The following is a 15,829-nucleotide window of genomic DNA, read 5'->3' on the forward strand; positions in this document are numbered from 1 at the left end:
TTAGGTAGAGCTATGTGGAACCAGGATTTGGGCTTGATGATCTATATGGGTCCCTTTAAACTGAGAATATATTCTGCTATTCTAAGGGAACTCACATTGGGCCACTCACATTGTTGCAGTAGTATTTCTTCAAGCTGTGGTGTTTTAAGTGAGGTTAGCTTACTGCAGCACGTTTGTAGCTCTCAGGAACATGTATGTCTCACTTGATGCTCACAAGAGACTCAATTTACGTGTCTTTTTAGGCTTTGGCAGAATATCTACAATTTAATTCCAGAATGCTATGCTTACCATCCATTCCCTGCCACACCAATTAAAAGCACTTTTATCTCCCCACAGTTTTTGAAGGCTAAACCAGAATCCCACAGGAATCTGAACAGGAAAAGGAAGCCAGTTAATAATGACTCATGCTGTTATCCTTGAAGGAATGATAACAAAGAAGCTATTAAGGTTTTTGCCTGTCACATGTTTCTATAATAGAGTTTTGAAATCTCTGACATCAATGTAATAATCTGGATCACTTTAATTCACAGTAAATACATTTCACTTCCCTGGTTTGCTCAAAATACTGATTTGATTCTATCAACTGCTTCGTCTGAAATTGTACTTCCCAATGTCTAACAACACATCCTACAAACTGTTCTGTGAAGATTAATCTTCACTCTGTTGGAGGTAGACACCTCATTTTGAAAACCTTCTGAGCAATTAAACAGTGTCATTTTGTTCTCTGAAGGGCAAAATTGTTCTTAGCCCATTCTCCTTCTGTTGCTCTTTACTTTTCTTGTCACTGCAGCTGGCATTTAACCAAGACGCTGTTTCTGAATTGTCCCTTCTTTCCCTTCCCTGTGCTCCTCTTTTTCTCCTTCATTCTGTCAGCATCTCAGTATTGTCTGTCTGATGATTGATGATGGTACAGGGGCATCCTTTTTGATGGGGTTGAATGATTCCATGCACTCTTTTAGGAAAGGGATATATCTTGACTATTTTAGTTATGTTGTAATGTTATTTGTTGCTGGTAACGTAGTTGTTATCTCCAGCGCATTCGTTTATATGTCCCAAGCACTTGCCACCCTAATCACTAGTTTCATTTCCTCTTGCCTGATGTGATACTTGTGCCTTAAGTGACCAAGATCATCATATTCAAAGAGCAAATTCAATTGATGTTTCTAGTTGGGCAGAGCTTAATTCTGTGTCTTGCCCATGCATCTTCTGTGTACTCTTTCTGATTTCCTGCTATGGCAGGAAAGTATGATTCAAAACAGCATTTTGGAGGAACAATTCAATTACTTTTAAAATATCAAAATCTTTATGACTCTAGATTTTCCCCATTTCACTGCTCCTATGAAATTCTTGACAATGGAGGTATAAACAGAAATTATTAGAAACTAATACACCCACGAACTAATTAGTGACCATATGGTCCTCATCCATGTTTTCTCCTTCTTAGCGACGTTACTGTAGATTTGCACCGTCAAGATGGAGGGGTGAATTAGCACACCAGCAGCAGTCGATGCAAAGTTTTATTTGTTTGTTTGTTTGTTTATTTAATAGTATCAGTCAGTTCTTAGTACTCTTTACATATTTTGTATGCTCTATCCTCGGAGCTCCCATCTTGCTTGCTCAATGCCACTAAGATTAAGGAGGAATCATAATCAACCCCAGTGACAGCAATATCAGAAATAAGTATCAGCTCTGTGAGCTCTTCGTCTCCCACATCACTATATTTCACACAGAACCAGCCATTCCTTATCTACTCTGGAATAAAATGACACAGAAAATTGAAAAACAATTTTTGAAGAAGATTTATTTCCATGTGTATAGTAATTGATTTAGCTACAATCTAACAGTCTCTTTCTATTTAGCCTCCTTGCTTTTTGTTTGTGTGTGTTGGGATCAGGAGTAACATGATGTGACATTAATCTTAGATTCTTATTTCTCTCCCAGTAATCTGTCCCTTGCTAATTATATCTAGCCAGATATCTGTGTTGCATATGTCTTGCCTTCAATTTCTGTAGGTTATCTGAGTGTTTTGGGGTCATCTGATAAATTCTTATTGAGTACAAGGACTAACAATCTTGTGAGTAGTTTTAGACATGTACGTAGACAGAGATACCATGGTTTCCTCATATCAGCAGTGTATTTACCAGAGTTTGAGAATCCCACACCTATGAAATCATAGAATCACAAAATAGCTTGGATTGGAAGGGATCTCAAAGATGATTTAGTTCCAACACCCCTGCTCAAAGATGTAGTGGATGAAGACGGTTTGGAGGGTATTCAGTGTGATTTTGAGCAAGTAGTTAAATAAGAAAAGGTCAATGCTGAGGACTTGGTATTTACATCCTGGATCCCCATAATGTGAAGGACACAGGAGTAGTGATCTCCTGCTACGTGACTATGGTGATGAAGGAAAACCTGAATTAGCAGGTGGAATCAGGACAAGGTTGATTAGCCACTGAAGGAAATGTGCTCACTGGCATGCAACATCAATCTGGATGGATGTAGGTGGAGTGGATTGTGTAGCTATAAACCCACTCTTCTGTCCTGTAAGAGAAGGACCAATGGTTGCTTCTTTGTCAGGAGGTTTCTAAGTGGATGTGGTAGCTTCTCTGTAGAGGCACTGTAAAGGGTAGCATTGCCTGCAGACTGTCTACCAGTTTTCACTCTGCTTAAAAGTCACCATATTGCACTAACAGCTTTGCTTTCTCAAGGTGTGTTGTGCAGACATTAGATAATTCATGCATTTTTTCTTTCATGCTGATGTAATAAGGTCTGAAACTGGAAGGATTTAATGGGTTGCCTAAAGTTACCTAGCAAGATGATAATCAGACCAAGAGGATTAGAAGTTAACAGTGAGGTAAATATTGCAAAATCTGTTCATTCTGTGCTCGTAGATTCTCTTGGTGATGTGTACAGATGCAAACCACTGATAAATGTTTGAAAAATGAAATAGAAATGACAAAAACAAAGTTGCCAAATACACTGGTTATATCAAAGGAAATCTCTCTTTTTGTGTTTTGATGCATCAGACATTTTTAGCTTTGTCCAGGCACTACTGTACATTTCTCTCTTTGATACAAATCCATACACATGCATGTGTTTATACTCACGCCTGTATTCAAAGACTAGAAAGACACAGGAGTCCAACAGAAGAAAAAATAGGGTGTGTTCAGATGGCTAAAGGTAGTAGCACAATGAATATATACATAGGTGTTGAGACAGGCAACTTTAATCCTGTCTTTTTATAACTTTGAGCTCCTGACTTCATAGCCATAACATTTATTTAACAGAGAGCATGTCATTGCCTGGATTTGAAAAAAAACAAGCCAAAACAAGCAACACAATAAGTTCAGTGGTTTAGGCTTCCATCTCATGCCATGGAGTTCATTGTGTATAGAGCGTCTCCACAGCCAATGCAGTCCTCTGTCTTTTGAGCTAATGGGTAAACAGTAACCTGTAGGACTGTCCTCTCCTTTGGCCTAGAAGACATAAGCAGTATTCCAATATATTTCATTAATATATATTAACCCCACAGTACTGAGAGACAAAAATATTAAGTTCCATTCCAGACCTTCCAGGAAATCACATTATAATTTGGCTTTATGGCATAGATTTTTCTGCATACTCCTCTTCTGCTGTTTCCTTTCCTATCACTTTCCTTGTCTGATTTCCTTTTACCTTTTCAATCCTGCTATTCCTCTTCACCACTCATTTCCTTCTTGTCCATCTTTGTCTCTGTAGATCTTACTGCTCAGGTTCCTGTTCTTTTTCTTAATTGTAAACCCTCACAAGTTGCTCAGCCACACCTCTTCTTTCAGCTCTTAATCCCAATATCTCTTCCTTACCAGTTTAAATTCCAAGCTCTTCAGAGTCTTTCTTTAACTCATTCTTTTTCATCTCGTGTCTGCAACAGTTTCCCTCTTCATTTGACTTGGGCAGCTTCTTTTTTAGTATGTCTGGGTGTTAGAGAACTGACATTCTGGAGGGAATGACCGCCCTCTCAAATGTGCTGATTTAGTCTGCTAACCTCCACTGCGTTTAATGCCCAGATACATGAGGGCTTTAGAATTTAACCACTAGTATTTAAAAAACTAGCAACCAGCCAAGCAACCGAAGAAGGCTTTGTTTCTGTCAGTAGAATAAACGAAAGGGATCTGAGGAGATGTATGTCTTAGATTTGTTTTGGAAAAAAATCCTTTAGTAGAAACTCAATTGTATTAAAACCATGCTGGAAAAGTCAAATCTCTAATTTAAGTGTCTGAATATCTTAGCATTCTCTCACTAGAACTTACTTGGTTCTTCATATTTCTAATATCAGTGAAAACCCCTCAGGAAAATGATGTTTTTATAACATTTCCAGTAGTGAGGGTCCTTTATTTGCTACATTAAACGTTTACTGCCCCATGTCTAATCTCCCCTTTCCCCTGAGGTGTATGTCAGTGCTGGAATGAGTTTTCCTAGCATTCACATCTACCTTAATGATCTGCCTTGAGGCTGTTTTATTTGGGATTTGAGTGGGTTAAACATGGTGTTTAGTTCACAAATTGAATACTTTCATAACAATAAATGGGGAAGTTAATTGAATTTTACTTTTTCTTGATGGTGTAGTATGTGGTGTTCAGGCAGTGTTCTCAGTAGTGTTGAGAATTTCATTAGCTTTAGGTATTCAACATAATGGGCAGTTAATAGGAAGATTTCTTCTTTGTTTACATAAATTCCATAGCTAATTTCATGAGAGCTTAAGAAAGTGCTACTAATCTTGCAGTTATTAGAGCATTACGCTAGTCATACTGCTGCATCTACCTCACCCTCCTCCTGCTGACACTCGATTTCAGTCAGCATTGCTAGGAACAAAAAGCTTTCCGCAGTGCTGGTTCAGAATATGAAGCAACTGCCTGACTGTCTCATCTCCTGGGGTTCTTGCTCTGCTGCTTATCCATGCAGTATTAGAGTATGTATCCACAGCTCCTTGGACAAAGTTCTTTTCACCATTCAGGGAACACAAAGAAGCTGGGAGCTGGATGCAAGCAGTCAGAGGAGGCACCTCAGGAGAAAAATTTCAGTCTCCTGAATGCTGTGGTTTGGCCTGTGATCTGAGACTATCCCTTATTTTTGGCATGTGGACATGTCTCTGTAGTCACAGGAGTGGATAGTCTGTGGTTGTCTAGGAAAGCTGCTCTGCAGTGTTCGTGCTCTTAATATGTGCAAGACTGCGAAACTTTGTTTTCCCCTCTCACCTTTCACCTGACGTGTCCAGTAATCACTGTGTCCCACAGCACTGGTTTTTGCTCCCCACATCCTTATCCACACAACTATTCAAAAAAGGCAGAAGTCCATGTATTCTCTAATGAAAACATTCACAATGACATCGAATGTCAGGCTCTGCATGCACATTAACCTTATGTCTTTACCTGATTCATCATAACTTACCTCCTTTGATGGTTGGACTAGATGATCTTAATGGTCTTTTCCAACCTTAATGATTCTGTTATTCTGGCCCCATTGTACAGTGTTGCCCTGTATTTAGAATGAGCAACAGTCCTGTAGTTTAAATCCGTAAGGGCTTGCTATTGTTTTCAAAAAGCTGCTGTTCTGAGGTGCTTTGAAAATGTTGGCCGTGTGATGCGTTGTGCATGCTTACCGTGGTTTATGATATAAATGAGGGCTGGAAACATTTCACTTGCTGGAAGGCAAATGAGTTTCAGGAAAAAAAAAACAAAAAAAAAATCAAACAAACAACAACAAAGAGCAAACAATACAAAACCCTGCACTAATGTTTGTCAAGCAACATTTTAGCATATGCAGTAGTGTTATTCAGCAATGACTTTAAAAGTTTTTTAATTGAAAATAAACCGCGTGGGATGGAACCGTTTGAGACCTATCTTACACACCATATCCCTTAGCTAGCCATTGAACCATAAAAGCAGATGTTGTGCTGGTTCAGGATTTCCAGGCAGGAGAAGTTACACCTCCCTTTTTAAGAGCAAATTATATATGTAATTAACGTACAAAATTCAGATGTAATTAATTACCCCTATGGATGATAATCTTCACCTTTAATCATACAGATAAGGCTCAGAAGTGTCACAGCTCAGCCATCTATTGCATACTAGTGTTTTCTTTATAGATGTTTTGGTGGATTTCTTTAGAATTCCCAATGTTTATAAGGTCTTTCTGCTTAGGGCTATCAGCAGTGGTGGAGGTTAAGGATTGTCATTCTGTATTAGTTCCATTGTTTCAGTGTGTTAAAGCTCTGGACCCTGTTAAATTGAAGGAAGTTATTCAATACAAAAGAGACAAAATGTGTGGTGACAATTTCTGAACCGATGCTGTATCTCCCTAGTGCTCTGTAACTGTTGGAGATGTAGTCATGTCTGCTGCAATTCACTTTTTAGTGCCTTAAAAAATCTCAGCCCTTTCAATAAGGGCTGCAGAGGGATCTACTGAATTAAAACTAGATGGTCATTAAGTGCTCTTTGCCAGGAGCATAAGGGTCTCCTGTCAGAGCAGGTTAAGCACTAGCAAACACAAAGCAAAGAGAATCAGTCCGTAACTCAGAGCGTCCGTGTACATCAAGCAGACCTGACCATTGACCCTCATTCCACTTAGCTTGTCTCACAAGCTCTGTTGAGTAATGAGAAAGCCCTAGAGGTTGCAATGAGCAGTGTTGCCTGCTGGGCTTTCTGAAGAGGCAGGTGGATTGGGATCACTGTCAGATGCGTTATTTGATGAGCAGTGTGGGCTTTTCTTTTCTTCCTTCATCTTCCTTCCTAGCCCTTCTTTCCTTTTTTTTTTTTTTTTAATCCCTCCCTGCCATATTTTTCCCTGCTTCTGGTTTTCTGAGACTCTTATCTGCTCTGCTGTTTACATCGCTTTCCAAACACGATGCTGAGAGCACTGGTGATATATTCTTGGAGCCCTGAACTTGCCTCTGAGGTCCATAATGCCTTTCTGTCCTGTAGCTGCTTCCTGACTTCTTCCTGAGACTATTGAATTTCTCATTACACTTCCAGCCTCGGTGGGCCACAAGAAAATGAGCCATGGAGGTGTTCCCCATTATGTTTTATCACTGTCTTGTTCCCTTACCAGAATGAAGAGCTTCCCAACAGATAAGCATCTCAGAGCCCCTCTTAGCCAACTCCTTTTGAATGACAGGAGGAACTGCAGCACTGTTGTTTTTTCTGTTTATCTCAGTACTGTCAGTGACTTTAAGTTGCTTTTTGTTATTCAGTTAGCAAAATTGCTTGTGAGCTGATATTCTTCTCTCCTTCTGGAATACTTCATATGATTATTTAAATCCATTTCCTGCTGCTTCCCTGCTTTTGGGGGCATTGTTTGACTAAAGACCCTCCAGGGAGAAAAAAATAATTTTGTGATTCAGTTTCAGACATTAGTGTACTTGAGAATTTTCTTACTTGTTTCCTTTGTGTTTAAAGAGATTTTTGTATGCAGCTCTCTTGGTACCTTCCTGGTAGACTCACGCATACATTTGCTCCCATTTTTGGTCTGTTTTTTTAAAACCTAGAGTCTGAAAGAAGAGAATAGTTGTAGAAAACTAAACTCCTCGTTATCTAAAATGCTGCCTTCAACTGAGGGGAATTATTGGCTGTATTTTTGCAAGTTTTCTTTTCTTTTTCCCTAAGACATTTTAGGCGTGTCAGCTTTGTGTGCAGATGGAACAATATCTGTTTTTATTTAAAAGCATCCTTACATCAAAATAACATGACTCCAGTTTTCTCCTGCGTCAGGCTGTGACCTCAGATACCCTTTAACTTTGGTTGTTTAATTTTACTTCGGTTATTTGCTATGGTTGTCATTTTACTTTGGAGATATAAAGTTGAAGCTGATAACCTCTGAGTATGCTCTTTTTCCCTTAAATCCTACCATAAAATGTAGTAAATTAATATCACTGCTGCATTTTGTTGTCATTTTTTTTTCTCCTGCTAAAGGAAAGGCTTCGTTATGTAGTCATAAATAAATACCTCTATAATCTTAAGTCAACAAACCAATAAGCTCAGGCTGGAAAGCAGAAGCAGCCCTGTTCTTTTGTGTCAATAACAGTTCCAGGACAGGTCTGCCAGAGGATTAAAAGGGAATCCCAAAAATACTGTTTACAACAAAATCCTGGTGGAATGTAAAGGTAATTTAGAAAATAGATTCATTTTTTTTAACCATGTAAGTCACATGCCACTAGATTTCATTGCTTTAAATCATTTCTGTAGAATCTTAAGTGTTTTGAAAATGAAATTCTCTAAAAATAATTGGTGTTCACATCGGAGAATGAAGTACACAATTTAACTGAATCTCTTTTAGCTTTCATGGTATAAAAGGCAGTTGAATGTCAGAATCTTTGATAGTTACAAATGGGTAAGATGAACGATGAATATTATGTTCCTGATTTTAAGTGACCGTTAAGATTTAGATAGCAGAGAGCTTTAGTGAGGACATTAAGAAAATAAACAACAAAACAAAACATATTGCAAATCTATTAAAGTTCAACAGACCTCAGTTAAAGACATTTTTTCTGTGTTTTCCCTTTCCCAGCCATTCCCTTAGGAATTATAGTTGTACGAGGAGATTGTGACTTGGAGACCTGTCGTATGTACATTGACCGTCTACAAGAGGTAACGTTTTTGTGAATTTAAGTACCATTTATTAAGCTGTATTATGCTTCTTCCACTCCTGAGTGCATAGGTCTAATGACTGCAACAACTTTGTGCCGTGAGTATTGCAGATTGCCTTGTGCTGAAAACAAAACTTTAGAGTTATGATATGCTATTAAAACTGGGAGTAACACAAAACATTATTTTCTAAACAGGAAAAAATAAATCATACTGAAACCATTTAAATTATAGTGGAATTGATGTGTATTGTGCTTGCTTCTTCTTGAATTTGAACAGAATACAAGCACTCTCCACATTCATTGCTGAATTTATGCCAATTTCTGAGCAAATTAGTGTTTGCAAACTGCATTATGTAAGGATAAATATCATGGTATTTCAATGGATCTAATTATGCAAATATCATTCTCTAACACAGTCATGGAATAAACAGAGACTCCAATAAACACTACAAATATCAAACTGTTATTTCAAAAAATACAGAGATATGCTTATCAGCTAATGTACCTTTTATCTTCTTGAATGCCTTGCTTCTGGAAGGTATTCCCAGTACAGCCTGGGAAATTGAGAATCCAAATGCCCCATTACCTGAATAATTTTAAATGTGTATGCGCTTAGTGATAAAACCGATGGATTCCATTAATAGACTACCTCTCACTGTTTCATAAACTTGTGCTGATATCTTTCAAAAACATTCACAAGTGTGGGGACTTAACATGGGTTTCTGAATAGCTGTCCCAGTTGGCACAGGAGCTATGGACTGCATTCCTCCTATTTCCATCTGAGAAGATTGCGATACAGTAGTTGGGATGATTGCAGCACTGAGGTGACCTCCTTGGCATGAGGTTGTCTTAAAACATGGAAAAATACCAGGGTTTTTCTTTAGTGTATTAATTACTCAGAAATGCTTACAAAAGACAATTTAAGGCTTTTAGCTTTTCTCTTTCTTTTTGCTGCTCATATCTAAATTTAGATAGTTTTCATAGATCTGTGATATACAAACAGATCTGTGATATGATAAAAACTCATTAACATAATCTCTGTATAAATTTTTAAAACTAGACTGTTTTCTTTTTACCAGATGCATGTAAATGCACGCTCCAGGAGAGCTTTCCTTGACTATTTTGTGGCATTTGTTTAATATACTTAAAACCAATGAGAAATACTTGCAAAATTACTTTATGTTTACTCAGCCACTACAAATAGTAGAACTGCAATAACTTTTGTTGATTTAATATTCTCATCATTGTCCTATCTTTCATCCTCCTATTAGGACCTACAGTCGGCAACTTCTACTACACAGAGAGTTCATTATCAGGTAAGATGAGCTTTCCATTTAGTAAATGAAGAACAAAGACAACCTTAACAATGCGGACCGCACTGTTTGCATTTGAACTCAGTTTTAGAGGAATTTTTGATTACCATTTGTCCTTAAATGGTAGAGGTTCATTCTGATTTCCTTGAGATAATCTTTTTCCTTGCAAACCTTATGGAATCATCTTTAAAATTGCCTCTTGAAGTGAATGAGAGAATGTGTCCTTTAAAACAAGTGACGAAAAAAAAAGTTTCTCTGAGAAATGGAACAATAATTTTTTATATTGCGTAGATGAAATAGTAGTATCTACCACTGAGAAGAAAGGTGTACTAGCAAACCTAACCTATTAATAATTACATGCACCACAGTCATTTTCCTCTAGACTAACATAATCTTCAGAGTAGTTTTTTTGATCCATCCTGGACACAAATGTGGCCTTTGTCTGTGGCAAGTACATTCTCTTTCTAGATGACTATTTTTTAAAATTGGGCTCTTTGTGCATTTTACAGCTATATTGTATAGTTCATACAGTATAGAACTTGACTTTACAGTTGGAAGCATTCGAGAATATATATTACTCTCAGTAAAATATTGTGCTGCAAAATGCTTACATTGGGAGTAAAGTAATTCAGACTAAATCTACTGACTCCTGAGCTAATTTGACATTAACGTGGAGACTTGACACAAACAATGGTCAATTGACAAAGTGCCTAGGCCCACAAGACTCAAGTTGCACAGTGTTGATAGCCTTTTCCTGGGTTTAACAATGTAAGTCTTGTTAGGATCAGCAGGAATGAGTTCACTGAGAAAAAATGCAAGGATCCAGCTGATGGGAACCTACTGTAGTGAAACTGCGGATGATTTCTTGGGCCTTAATGATTACCTGGGTGATACAGAATTCCAGTTTGGCAGGACTGACTGTAATGTGCTATATTCAGGAAGACGCTACAAGAAAATGCAAATTTGGCACGTTTGTTTCTGAAGCTGCTTTCTTCTTACCAGTACATGGTTTGCTTCTGCATTTCTGTGTCCAATTTTAACCTCATAGTTTTGACATTTGTGTCAATCATTGCCCTAGAACTGATTTTTAGAACAGCACTAGCGTCTAGCGAATTGGCTAATAAAACAGCTTGTGTTATTCTGTACCATTCCTTATAAATTAACCTAAGTGGCTGCTGAGTGCTCCATGTGTAGGAAACTGCCTGAGGTAAAATGAGGAACTAAATCGGTGCATATGGGGAGGGACAGAATAGGGAATGAAATGTCAGAAACCAGCCTCATACTTGGCCCTAACCTCTGCAGTTATAGCAGCGTATAAATTAATTGCCTAGCCTTTTCCTCTAGCGCACATCATGGTGAAATCCCTAACTTGCTATTAATTTTTTATGATGCTATATTTTTAATGCCCCCCCTCTGTGTTTTGTCTTCAGTTCTTGTTTGTCCTGGATTCTTCAAACGCTGCTGTATTCCTAGCAGATCATTTCTGTGAACTGTCTTGCTGGGTTAATTTGTGGTTTGTTCCACATTTGTTAGCATATCTCTGTAAATTACCAAAGAGGGGAAAACAGGGGATAAAGGGTGTGAATAAGGTTCTTGAGTTGATGGAACTGTCTTATCTCACTAATAAGGTGTCATGGGTACTTTTAGGACTCATAAACACAATTTTCTTGTGTGATGCCTCTGCAGCTCAAAACATGGGGAGTCAGCAGAAGTAATATCAGCAAGCCTGAGTGAAAATGAGAAAAATGATGTTAGACTTGTTCCTCATTCTGCTTTCTTTCTCTAATAAGCTTAATGTCTATAAAATATTATTCTCATGGCTCTGAGATCTTCCAAGCTTGTTCTGCTGTTGAACTATAACGGGTTCTTGAAAAGAGCCTATGCAGTTTGTGACTTGAGTTTGTATTTGCCAGCATTATCCCTATCTTCATTTTCCCAGCATTATGTACTCAGACAGGTCTAAGAACTTTCACTCACTTCTCCTCTTTGCATCATCTGCCATTTTCGTATGCATTGTTGTCTTTGTGTGCTTTCCTCCCTTTGTCTTTTGTATCCTATCCCTAACCTTTCCTCAGACATTGAGCTAAGTATTAAGATACATACAGCTTTGTGCATTTAGGTAAGTAGAATTTAGCAAGTGTAGAAGATTTTAGAAACTCCTTGACTCTCCCACATACACCACAGCTACGATACAAGTAAACCTAAGCATCTCACAACTCCATAAACTCATATTAGAGAATGACATAGGCGCCTTTCAAATCTGATAGTTTAACCACCAATATACATTTTTTTTATCCCTATTTGTAGAAATAGTTCATATTATGGAATGTTGTACTGTCTTCATCTCTCCTGTGATGCACAGAAATTGGAAACAAAACCTGTACATGAGGTCAAGGTTTATGGGATCAAGCAAAATCACTGAGTCTAAATATGGGACAGAACTGAGATTTGATTCTTATCAGGCTGGCTACAGATGCAGATATCATGGATCAGCAGATATTTTATTTTTTTAAAAGCAAAATATGTAAGTGACTGCAGTAACATTTCAGACAAGATTCATTGCCAGAACTCCAAAATCTAGGGCACAGAGAAGATGACACATGAGTTGCCTGGAGCTGTCTTTGCTTTTCTGTCCTGAATAACTGGAAAGGAAAGGCGACAATAGGAAGTTCCGTTCGATCTCAGTAGCAGAAGCTAATAAGATGAATCATGAAAAACTGTCATGATACCAAATACAGTTGTTAAGATTTCACAGTGACATCTTGCCAGGCTTTGAGATGTATTCACCTGGCTGTGCAAAATGAGTATCCATCAATATGTAAAGAGCTAATTGTCATCACAGTTACTTGAAAACAACGGATAGTGCATGCAGGTGCTCAACTGACCAGGAATTTAGGGAAACCAAGAACTTGTGTGTGTCTGTACAACGGCAGCATGACCTCATTTTTTTCTCAGATAGCTGAAAAAATGTCAGATACTATTATGTTAATTGAAGAGTGAGGTCTGTCTCTTGACGTTAGATGGCATTATTTGGTATTTAATCAATTTGGAAATTATTTTATCCACCCAGACTGAAAGAGACCATCCTCCAGCGTTCTCTGACATTTTCCCCCAGTAGAAGAAAGCAAATTGCTTCTTCCTCCTGTCTTACTGACACATTTGGGCAGCCTAGGGAGTTGAAACAATGGAGCATCCATTTTTCTGTGGATATATTCTTTATTTCTTTCTTAATTTTTTTCTGACACATGACTACCTGAAGTGTTTTAGAAATATGTCAGATTTGCAAAACAGTAAGGTAAATTGCTGAGAAATAACTACCCCATCTAGGTTTTCTTAATGATGTAGACAACAGGCAGTAAAGGCAGAAGAAAATATAGAAAACTTTAAACCTTTGAGAATCTGTATGAACGTTCCAGATGTGTTGGATGTGCATGATGCACCCTAAACTTTCATTTTAACTCTCTGCTGGTGTTTCTTCACTTTTACTCTTTTTGTATACAAACCATGGACGTGATACCAACAGTCCGAGGGACTGGTGGGGTTTATGTCTCTTGGTGTCTGTCACTTGGGCTAGATGCCCTTCTAAAAGGTCTGCTGTAGTGCAGACTGGAATAATGACTTTGAAGCACAAACTGGAGGACGGATTTCTGTATTATGCTGGATTATTATGATGTATTAACTGTTCATAGCCCTGTCATCCCTCCTGGTTGAAAACCCATGATTGTCTGAAATCTATTTTTGGAACTTGCTCCTTCAGTCAGCCTTTTTGGATGCTAGACCCTCAAACACCTACTCGCCTGACAGAGCTGTTCAATTCCCAGTACATTTTTTTTTTATCCTGCATCCTGCATTCAGGAAAGGTGGTGATCTTCTGTATGATATTTGGACAAGTCCCAGTGAGATATTATTGTATCATGGCCTGTTTTCACCACTCTGTGCCCATGTTATGGATATATGTACACATGCCTTATCATATACTGTGCTTTCTGTGCAGGGCAATACTTTTCTCAAAGGTACCTTTCCTCCCCATTGCTTCTGCTTCCTTGTTTTCTTGCCTTGTGCATTGATATAGCCCTCCGTAGTCTGTTGTGTTAAGGAGGAGTAAACTTGAATCTTAAGTGAATGTGCCCGAATTTGTGTCATTTGCAGGTGTGCTGATTTTACTGTGTAAGTTATAAATAAGGATAGAATTTGGCTCTATGTGCATTTTGGGTTGGTGCCCACAGCCTGTGCTGCTGTGTCTTGTCCAATGCAAATCTATTTGTGTTTAGGTGTTGTGTTCCAGCAGCTTTAGGAATCTGGCTGGCCATCCACTGGTAGCATGGCACAGAGCCATGAACACCTTCTGCTTTCTGAGATCCCTCTTGTCTCCAGCTCAGTGAGAGCTGAGAAAGCAGGGAACAGCCTGTCTGATGCCCTCTGTTCCTCCCCAGCCATTTGGTTCCTTGATATAATATCAGCTGGGCCCCAAGAAAGCAGGTCTTTCTAGACTGTATGGGAACACATTAATGTGGGATGTCTTCTGCCTTAGCCAGCAATGATTCCCAGGTCCACACTCTGCACTGTCTATATTCTGGATGAAGACAACAGCTTTTTATTTTTATTTTATTTTTATTTTTATTTATCTGATGTGCATTTTGAACATGCCAGGAACAGCAATGTGGACACTTGTTTTAAGTGGCAGACTGGTGGAGGTGGGAAAGGCTGCAAAGCCCTTCTCTGGAATAAGACAAAGTGAAAAGTTCACAAACATACTAATTGGAGTTAATTGCTTGTTGTTTGTTTTTGATCTTCTCTTTCACCTCCCCCTATTTTTCTAGCCCTACAAATAAAGGTGACTTTAGACAACTGGGAAAGCTGCTTTGGATGCAGTACTTTTTAATGTTGCTGAGGTAAAGGAGAAAGGATAGCTGAGAGAGTGCCTCAAGTTTATTTATAAACAGTAAACTGTTTGCTCTGCTATAGTACAACAAAAACCTGATGTCAGTAGGGAGCAAATCCAGTGGGTTTAGGTTTTGCACATTGTGCAATATAGAGAAAAAAAAAATGTTATTTTTTTGAAATGTTGCTTCCCTGCTCTATCCAGGACCAAGAAAGCTCTTTCCCAAGAGTACTTTCTGTTCAGAGGCTCTCTCCTAGATGGTGCTTCCTAGACGGTAAGTGTGTCTCCCTCCAGTTGTGCCTAGCATGCTGCTTGCTGCTGATGTAGGTGTGAAGGACAGTGCATCTAAGAGTACCACCAGGGAGGAGCAGCTGTTGTCTGCCACAATGAACAGGTGAAAAGAGAGCTGTATGCCCCCTTATCCCTTCTGAAAAATGGGCCTTCAAATAGCAATCAAAATGTCTTCCGTAGCATTGTCTGCCCAAGGATGCGTGTTCTCCCAAGGGTTCTTGGAGGTTTTATTAGTGTCTCTGCTGTGGTGCAGCACTTACCATGTGACAGTACCTGAATTCAGAATGCGCCTGGTTGTAGTAGCACACTGCTGTGAGCAGGACTATCTTCTTCATTTCTGTTTCTCCATAAATAGTGCAGTATTTAGGTGATGGAAATGTACTCCCTTTCCCCTCTAAGAGGGCACTTTATGTAACTCTTGTATTTGACTCAAACTTTGCCAAAGTGGACAGCTTATCTGGGCTCCAGAGCACTGGAATGGGCAGCTAAAATGGATGGCAACTGCTTTCACAGAAGCTTCAGCATGGGAGGAGTGATTTTTTTATTGTTTGAAGCAAAACCAGTTTCTCCTTGACAGTTTCTGATCACTTTTCCTCATCTCTCATGATAGAATTGTCAGAATTGATAGAAAATTGATAGAAAATACATTGAGGATCTGTTTTGTTTTCAGAGAAAGCTGGGTGGACAGATGGATTCAGTTTTAGTCTTTAGATGTTTGATATT

General features: G+C 38.6%; 1 protein-coding gene across 1 annotated transcript in view; it reads left to right on the top strand.

The window, feature by feature from the left end:
• Nucleotides 1–15,829, top strand: part of DGKI (diacylglycerol kinase iota) — a 174,628-nt gene that overhangs the window by 109,258 nt on the left and 49,541 nt on the right. Inside the window, exons 24-26 of the mRNA XM_021388553.1 lie at nt 8,542–8,621; nt 9,892–9,936; nt 15,020–15,089. Coding sequence (XP_021244228.1) covers nt 8,542–8,621; nt 9,892–9,936; nt 15,020–15,089 — 195 coding nt within the window. The remainder of the gene's footprint in view (nt 1–8,541; nt 8,622–9,891; nt 9,937–15,019; nt 15,090–15,829) is intronic.

The sequence above is a fragment of the Numida meleagris genome, chromosome 1 (assembly GCF_002078875.1).
Source record: "Numida meleagris isolate 19003 breed g44 Domestic line chromosome 1, NumMel1.0, whole genome shotgun sequence".
Lineage (NCBI taxonomy): Eukaryota > Metazoa > Chordata > Aves > Galliformes > Numididae > Numida > Numida meleagris.